At 45.9% G+C, this 9334-nt stretch overlaps 1 protein-coding gene across 4 annotated transcripts in view; it reads left to right on the forward strand.

The window, feature by feature from the left end:
- Positions 1 to 9334, forward strand: part of PLEKHG1 (pleckstrin homology domain containing, family G (with RhoGef domain) member 1) — a 250271-nt gene that overhangs the window by 234661 nt on the left and 6276 nt on the right. For all 4 annotated transcript variants that reach the window (XM_010840819.1, XM_010840818.1, XM_010840820.1 and 1 more), the window contains one exon: positions 3116 to 4736. In XM_010840819.1, the coding sequence (XP_010839121.1) occupies positions 3116 to 4736 (1621 nt within the window). The remainder of the gene's footprint in view (positions 1 to 3115; positions 4737 to 9334) is intronic.

Here is a 9334-nt window from a genome sequence, read left to right on the forward strand (position 1 = left end):
TCTTCATGACCCAGATAACCACGATGATGTGATCACTCACCTAGAGCCAGACATCCTGGAATGCGAAGTCAAGTGGGCCTTAGGAAGCATCACTATGAACAAAGCTAGTGGAGGTGATAGAATTCCAGTTGAGCTATATCAAATCCTAAAAGATGATGTTGTGAAAGTGCTGCACTCAATATGCTAGCAAATTTGGAAAACTCAGCAGTGGCCACAGGACTGGAAAAGGTCAGGTTTCATTCCAATCTCAGAGAAAGGCAATGCCAAAGAATGTTCAAACTACCGCACAATTGCACTCATCTCACACGCTAGCAAAGTAATGCTCAAAATTCTCCAAGCCAGGCTTCAACAGTACATGAACCATGAACTTCTAGATGTTCAAGCTGGATTTATCCCGTCAGAGGAGCCAGAGATCAAATTGCCAACATCCACTGGATCACAGAAAAAGCAAGAGAGTTCCAGAAAAACATCTACTTCTGCTTTATTGACTACACCCAAGCCTTTGACTGTGTGGATCACAACAAACTGTGGAAAATTCTGAAAGAGATGGGAATACCAGCCCACCTGACTTGCCTCCTGAGAAATCTATATGCAGGTCAAGAAGCAATAGCTGAATTGGACATAGAAAAACAGACTGGTTCCAATCGGGAAAGGAGTATGTCGAGGCTGTATATTGTCACCCTGCTATTTAACTTATATGCCAGAGTATATCATGAGAAATGCCAGGCTGGATGAAGCACAAGCTGGAAACAAGATTGCCAGGAGAAATATCAATAACCTCAGATATGCAGATGACACCACCCTTATGGCAGAAAGTGAAGAGGAACTAAAAAGCCTATTGATGAAAGTGAAAGTGTCTTAAAGCTCAACATTCAGAAAACGAAGATCATGGCATCCAGTCCCATCACTTCATGGGAAATAGATGGCAAAACAGTGGAAACAGTGACAGACTTCATTTTTGGGGGCTCCAAAATCACTGCAGATGGTGATTGCAGCCATGAAATTAAGACACTTGCTCCTTGGAAGAAAAGCTATGACCAACCTAGACAGCATATTAAAAAGCAGAGGCATGACTTTGTCAGCAAAGGTCCATCTAGTCAAAGCCATGGTTTTTCCAATGGTCATGTATGGATGTGAGAGTTGGACTATGAACAAAGCTGAGCACCGAAGAATTGATGCTTTTGAACTGTGGTGTTGGAGAAGACTTGTGAGAGTCCCTTGAACTATAAGGAGATCCAGCCAGTCCATCCTAAAGGAAATCAGTCCTGAATGTTCACTGGAAGGACTGATGCTGAAGCTGAAGCTCCAATATTTTGGTAAACTGATTCGAAGAACTAACTCATTGGAAAAGACCCTGATGCTGGGAAAGATTGAGGGCGGGAAGAGAAGGGGATGACAGAGGATGAGATGGTTAGATGACATCACCAATTCAATGGACATGAGTTTGAGTAAGCTTCAAGAGTTGGTGATGGACAGGGAAGCCTGGCGTGCTGCAGTCCATGGAGTCGCAAAGAGTCAGACACGACTGAGCCACTGAACTGAACTGAATATCAAGGTAATAGGTATCCCAGTTTCATTGATCAGTGATGAAAAGTTCTTGTTAATTTGACATTTCCAATAGGTTATGCTAGTGTTTTGACCAGAAAATATGTCGCTGGTAATAATTAGGTTGAACCTGTCCTAACCCTTTCAACTCTTTGAAGCTAATCCCAATACCCACAGAGGATATCAGAGGGCAGTCTGCTCCCTGCATGCACAGTTGAGCTCCATCAGGAAAGGTTCCAAGTTATTAGAGACTCATTGTTCTCTCTGATTAAAAGTCATTAGTGTCACTCGTACTTACTTCCTAACAGACATCTAAATATTAATTAAGTGTATTCTGAAAGAAAGTAAAAATTTCATTAGTTCAATAGTGGATTAAATTAACTTCCTGAAACAAAGGCTCTTTTGCCTAGAATCTATAAACCAAGGCAGTGCAAGTCAGGGTCATGCAGTTTCAGAGATTTAAAAGAAACTCTCAAAGGACATAGTCAGATCACTGACAGAGGTGTTTCTGGTACACCAATAACCAGGATGAGACTGCTAAGGATCAAGCCCCAAAAAGAAACTAGATACCATGGCCCTTGACACCTATATATGTTCATTTGTATAATGTTATTTTCCAAGAGCATATCAAAATGATTTGAAGTATCTGACAGTTTTCTGTATTTAGCTGATTCCCTGCAGTGGGGTAAGGTGACCTGGGTTTGCATCCTAGCCTTTCCACTGACGAGGGAGAGTTAAGTTACTGAACCCTAAGAGCCTAAATGTGCTTACTGTGAAACTGGTACGTGCGTGCCTGTTTGCTACGTTGCTTCAGTCATGTCCACCTCTTTGCGACCCTATGACTGTAGCCCACCAGGCTCCTCTGTCCATGGGATTCTCCAGGCAAGAATACTGGAGTGGGTTGCCATGCCCTGCTCCAGAGAATCTTCCTGACCCAGGGATTGAACCTGCATCTCCTGCAACTCCTGCTTTGCAGGCAGATTCTTTACCACTGAAACTGGTACAATCATATCCACTTCAAAGAGTGATTATGAACATGCAGTTTGGAGAACGTCTTCAAATAGCTGAGCCTGCTGCTGCTGCTATGTCGCTTCAGTCGTGTCCGACTCTGTGCAACCCCATAGACGGCAGCCCACCAGGCTCCCCCGTCCCTGGGATTCTCCAGGCAAGAACATTGGAGTGGGTTGCCATTTCCTTCTCCAGTGCATGAAAGTGAAAAGTCAAAGTGAAGTCGCTCAGTCATGTCCGACTCTTAGCGACCCTATGGACTGCAGCCCACTAGGCTCCTTGGTCCATGGGATTTTCCAGGCAAGAGTACTGGAGTGGGGTGCCATTGCCTTCTCCGATAGCTGAGCCTATTTCTCAGTAAACATCAGTTCCTGTCCTTTCTGCCCCTACTGCAAAATATCCAATGTGCTTTCAATTCAGTTAAAAATCAACCATGTGTCCTGATGATTTTCTTTAAGAATATCACGTCTAGGGGGAAAGACAATGTGTAAATATAGGAGACTATTCTGAATAACGTGACCTGTCGGGTGTAATTCAATCGGTATGTTTCTCTCATCCTCAGGTTTCCAGAGAGGAAGGGTCTCCCCAGTTGACTTCAGCAGGGCCTTCTCCTGCCCAGCGGAACAGTCAGCCAAGCAGTTCGACCATCCTGAGCGTGCTTCGTGGGGGTGGGGCTGTCAGAAACATCTGGACCGACCACCAGATCCGCCAAGCCCTGTTTCCCAGCCGAAGGTCGCAGGAGAACGAGGAGGATGAAGACGACTATCAGATGTTCCTGCCATCCTTCTCCTCCTCGGATCTGAACTCAGCCCAGCTGTGTGAAGATGGTACTTCTAGTCGACCTTGCAGTTGGCACATGGGACAAATTGAGTCCTCCGAGACCTCCAGCTCTGGCCACAGGATTGTGCGGCGGGCCAGCAGTGCTGGCGAGAGCAACACGTGTCCCCCTGACATAAGAACTAGGGACAGTGGTGGTTCTCAGTACAGCTCCCGGAGGGAACTGCAGGGTGACCCTAAAACAGAGGGGCAGGATGGGACAACTCCCTACGGGTCCTCTATAGAGTTGACTATAGATGACATAGACCATGTCTATGACAACATAAGTTACGAGGACTTGAAACTGATGGTTGCTAAACGCGACGACACTGAAGTCAGTCCCCACAAACCAGTCAGAGACTCTGTTCGCCCCAAGAGCACCCCAGAGCTGGCCTTCTCCAAGAAGCCAGCGGGGCCTGAGGAGGAGAGCACATTGCACCCCAGGAGAGATGGAGCCCTCCCGGCCGGGGAGGCCTGGAACCAAAGCATGCACGACCTCCAGGTGATGGAGGAGAATGTCTATGACACCATTGCGCTCCCGGAGGCGCCCTCCCGGGACTTCAAGGGCAGCAGCCCGAAGCGTCCTGCAAGGAGCACCTTCCTGGGCTTGGAGGCCGACTTGGGGTGCTGTGATAGTCTGCGGGCCTCTGCTTCCCAGGACAGCCTCCAGTTCAGTGAGGACGAGGCGCCCTACCCGCCAGGCTCCTCTGATAACGATTATCTGAGTTTGCTCTATAACTCCTTCGGCTGCAACTTGGCCCTAGCGGATCGGTCCATCTCTGATAAACTGTCTGAAGAAGTAGATGAAATCTGGAATGACTTGGAAAATTACATCAAGAAAAACGAAGTCAAAGCCAGAAACCGGCTCCTGGCCGCGTTTCCAGTTAGCAAAGATGACGTGCAGGAGCGGCCGCTGGCGGGCAGTGCCCCGGAGCTGAGCGCACGCTCCCCGCTCTCGCTGGCCGCGGGCCGGGCTCTCCTCGCGCCGCCAGCAGACAGGCCCGGGCCAGCCCCCTGCGCCCTGGACCGAGCCCCGGCCGCCGAAGACAGCTCCTGCCTGAGTCTCCACCGGCTGTCGCTGGCCAGTGACCTGCCGCCCACAGAGAGTCCCTATGATGTGGCCGGCGGCAGCCTGTCCCCAGCGGACCTAGAGAACCCTGAGCCCGGGCTGGACAATGTAGACAAGACCAGGAGCAGAGTTTTCCTGATGGCCAGGCAGTACAGTCAGAAGATCAAGAAGGCAAATCAGCTGCTAAAAGTGAAAAACCCAGAGCTGGAACAGACGCTCAGTAGCCAGCCGCAGAAGCCCGCGTCCAAGGACCTGGCGGCCATCCTAGAAGAGAAGAGGCAGGGCGGGCCCGCCATCGGTAGGTCCCAAGCAGCCCTTCTCTTTCCGAGGACCGGCAGAGAGTCGCGCTCAGGTTCTAAATGCCCCTAGCACTGTGAGGATGCTGCCACCCCGATGTTCATTCTCATAGCGAGACCACAGGCTCACTGACACGCAGACGAAGCACCCACCCCATCACACCAGTGGGTCTGGAGGGTTTCCTGGTGTCTGTGACGTCATCACTCCAGATATACTGTTTGAAGCAGCTTTGTCTAATTTAATCTAAGGTTGAAAAATAGCCTTCAGTTTCACTGGTGGCATCTACAGCTTTTTCCCTGTGCATCAGTGTGTTAGAAGGAGTGGCTGGGTAGCGGAGTGAAGAGTTTAAGGTTTGGACACACACGGAATAGGATTGCTTTTTGCTCCAGAATCCCAACAATAATGCCTACTCATCCTAACAAAGACAAAAAGGAGTCCCTTCTGCAGTTTTTAAAAAACTGTTCATACTAACCCAGCTGTTTTTCATTTGTTACTTTTTTTTTTAATAGCTGCTATAATCCATCTGATACTATGTCATTTGGTATTCTTAGGTATGCTTCCAAGGAATTTAATTCTTTTAGTCAAGCCTCCTTTGGGGGCAGAACTAAACCAGGATCACAGGTGTGATATTGGTACCATTAGGGTTGAAAGAAAGAGATAATCATGTTTGCCTTTTTCTCAATTATAAAGAAGTACAGGGAATTCCCTGGTGGTCCTGTGGTTAGGACTTGACACTCTTACCACAGGATCCCAAATCCAATCCCTGGTCAGGGAACTAAAATCCTGCTTGCCTCAGGACATGGGGAAAAATATACATATCCCCTGGCTAAATTACACAGGGTTCTTCATGGAAGCCGGGCATCTATGTGAATAAAGCTCAGGATTGCCATGGAAAGAAAAAAACCTGAGGGTGCTGTCACCTGAGGAGTTTTTCACCTCCAGATTCAGAGATTTCTGGGGTTAGGCTCAGGAATCTGAGTTTTGTAAACTGTGGACTTTCCATCCTCTTTTAGGAATCCCTGCCATAGAACTTCTGACTAAGAACTGCCTCGGTATCAAGTGAGAGGAGACAGTTCTCCAACTAGAAGTAAAAACCAGATGGCTCACTATCTGGGCATGTCTTGTTAATTGGCTTGATGGCAACATGGCTCATCCGGCCAGCTTGATGCCACTGACTTCCTGTCTTTGGGACTGCTTTCTTATGTGGGAACCAGAGAATAAGAAGCAGGTATCTGAGTCCTAAGTGAACTCAACAAGTTGCATGACCAAAATCTGTAGGGAAAAAAATTTTTAAGTTTGGGAATGTTTAAGAATTTTCATACAGTAAGATTTCTTAACATTTAGGGATGTTAAGCCCTGGAAATGTGACCTGAAGGATTTTACAAACTCTTTGACTTGTTCTTCTTTTTAAGTAAAATAAAAGTTAAAAGTGATGTTTATACAAATATGATAAAGGCTGGATCGCATATATTTTTCTCTTTGCAATAACATGCTTGAATTAATTCACATCCCTTTTCTAACTCTAGTGTTGCTAAACTGGTTTGTTATTACATGTAGAACAAGTGACTGAATTCCAGCTGCAGGCAGACTGTTTTAGAGCATAAGTGGCGTATTGGCAATGCAACCACTGACTGAATCCAGGCTACGGCACCTCAGAATGAGAGCAAATACCATAGTGAGGTTTCACTTGAGAATAGATTGATTAGGCCAGCACATTGTCCTTTAAAAAGAGGTAATTGCTTGAGGCACATTGTTTGGAATATGGACCATCCATTAACCATACAAAGTTCTAACCCTGGTAGAAGCCAGGTCTCAATACTGAATCATGAGAACTCAGTACAACTTTGAATAGTCCTTATTATCCTAGGGCTTCCCTGCTGGCTCAGAGGTTAAAACGTCTGCCTGGAAGGCAGGAGACCAGGGTTCGATCCCTGGGTCAGGAAGATCCCCTGGAGAAGGAAATGGCAACCCACTCCAGTACTCTTGCCTGGAGAATCCCATGGAGGGAGGAGCCTGGTGGGCTACAGTCCATGGGGTCACAAAGAGTCGGACACGACTGAGTGACTTCACTTTCACGTTTACCCACCTTTTAAATATTAAGTAGATTTCCTTTTGGGGTTTTCTTTTGCTTTTTTCCCCACTTTTGGTTTGTTCTTTTTGTTTTGCCTACTGGTGTCTTCCTGGGCTCCTGTAGGATCTTTTTATTTTTCAACTCTGTGTCTGGGCCCTTTCTCCACGTGGTGGGCTACCATCAACATTCTCTCTAAGAAAGAGATCTCTCCAGAGTCACCTTCTGAGAATGGTGTCTCCCCCTGCTGGCTGGCGGGAGTATGTCCCTAGGGCCCGCCTCCTCTCAGACCTGAGGACTCTTCCATCTGGGTGGATCGAGACCACTTCCTGTGCCCACCAGGCTTTCAATCAGTTGACATGATGACTCCTTTTCTCTCTCTTGTTTATCTGGGCACAGGACGTCGTAATCGAATGGACCGATTCTCCAGACTTCTCCGTATGGGCCTTGCCACTTTGCCAGGAGCTTGCTCTCGGTGTTGTGCGGAAGGAGGAACGCCCTATTCACCTGCTGAAACTCTCCAGCACCTTTATTGAACTCTCTAGCCGGGGTCTACAGGCCCCGGGCCGGGCCACACTTCCGCCTATAAGTCACCCAACCAGGTCTAGTCCCTCCCACCTTTTGGAGCGCATGCTGGCCATCTTGTCCCATCAGGCCTTCCTCCTGACAGTCTTAGAGACCAAAGAAGCTTTGGGTTCCCTTCCCACCCACCACACACACAATTTTTTTTTTTTTTTGGTGATATTTTACGTGGGAGAAGACTCCATAAAGGTTTGAGGAATTTTCCTCCTTGTATAAAGTAAGAAAGGCCAAATAACATTTTGTTCTCTACACCCAAGCAACATTAGAAGCATCGATTTTAATCCTGCCTTGAAAATATTCTATTTCATACTTCTATCAATAAGAATCACTTCAAATTTTTGTCTGTAATGACAAGAATTTTCCCTTCTAAACTTACAAAAAAGAAATAAACCTGGGCTTGTAGAATACTGATAATGTACTTGGTCTATAAGGACTGTTAATGCCTGAACTAAGAAAGAGGAAGAATGTTGATCCTGCTGACTTCTACTAAGTTTTCTAGGCTAGAGGTGTCATCTTGAGCTGGCTATTTCCGATATGTCTGACTAAGGGACTCTATTTCATGACAGCCTATTGCTCTGAAAGCTTGTCTCACCTTCTTGTTAGCATCAGGCAAGTTATAGACTTTCTTAGAATGTCAAGCTGAGACCAAAAAGACACACACACTAGTCACAGAAAATTGTCTACTTATGAGATACTTTTTATTCCAAATTTATAAATGGTCAGCTTTCTATTATCTGAAGATAAATTGTGCCCATTATAAGTTGTATAAAATATATGTGTTTACATAGCATTTTACTAACACCTGTCGTTCTGCTGCTCCTTTTCCTGCTAAACCTGAATTCTTGGCTGCCTTTCCAGTCTTAGTGGTATAGTCTTAAGGAAGGCACCTTTATGTTTAACATATTTAGAATGAACAGAGGCTGTCCAAAAATTCTGAGTAATCAAGTAGTTCTTGAGACCAATTTCTATCCAGAACTATGTTTTGATTTCAGTGGGGATTGTTCTGTGGCGAAGTAGATGGAATAATAAACCAGCTTAGATAAAACAGCTACCAACACAAGATTGTGTGAACGAATGCATATATACATATACAAGCAACAGCTAAATATTATGGTGCATACTAGTATATAAGACTTCAGAGAAATAAGTTAGAAAAGGATCTATAGAAGTGATAGGGCTTATAGAGGGTCTTAAGAGGTAAATCGATTAAGGACTTGATTAAGAAAAGGAAGAAGAACTGTGATGAAGAAAAAAGCATGAGAAATACTGTGACTATTTTGAATAATACATGGTTTGAGATTTTTCTGGGGTTTTGTTGAGATGTTCTAAAAATCAAGAGCTAACAGTTCTTATAAGACGTTGGAGTTAAATTTTGGTGCTGCAGTAGTTTAACTGAATTTTTAAAATTAGCCCTCACTGTTCTCTCCCAAATTGTCATTTTCTTGGAAGCTTGTGAAAGTACAGAGCCTTCCTAATTGAGCTGTAGCACCAGGCTCAGAGCCATGGTGTAGGTGAGAATGGCTCAGGAAGAACCATCTTGACTTTCAGGTGGGACTGCTAACCAAAGACAGGCCTAAAGTTCCAGCTGACATTGGCTGGGTTTCATAGTTGACTAAACGTTGTATATTTCAGGATGGGTAAGTCCATGTAGGTTTTCAGTCTCTTAAGGGGTTCAGTTCAGTTCAGTTCAGTTGCTCAGCCGTGTCTGACTCTTTGCAACCCCATGCATCACAGCACGCCAGGCCTCCCTGTCCATCACCAACTCCCCGAGTTCACTCAGACTCACATCCATCGAGTCAGTCATGCCATCCAGCCATCTCATCCTCTGTCGTCCCCTTCTCCTCCTGCCCCCAATCCCTCCCAGCATCAGAGTCTTTTCCAATGAGTCAACTCTTCGCATGAGGTGGCCAAAGTACTGGAGTTTCAGCTTTAGCATCATTCCCTCCAAA

The sequence above is a fragment of the Bison bison genome, unplaced genomic scaffold, assembly GCF_000754665.1.
Source record: "Bison bison bison isolate TAMUID 2011002044 unplaced genomic scaffold, Bison_UMD1.0 scf7180017864148, whole genome shotgun sequence".
Taxonomy (NCBI): domain Eukaryota; kingdom Metazoa; phylum Chordata; class Mammalia; order Artiodactyla; family Bovidae; genus Bison; species Bison bison.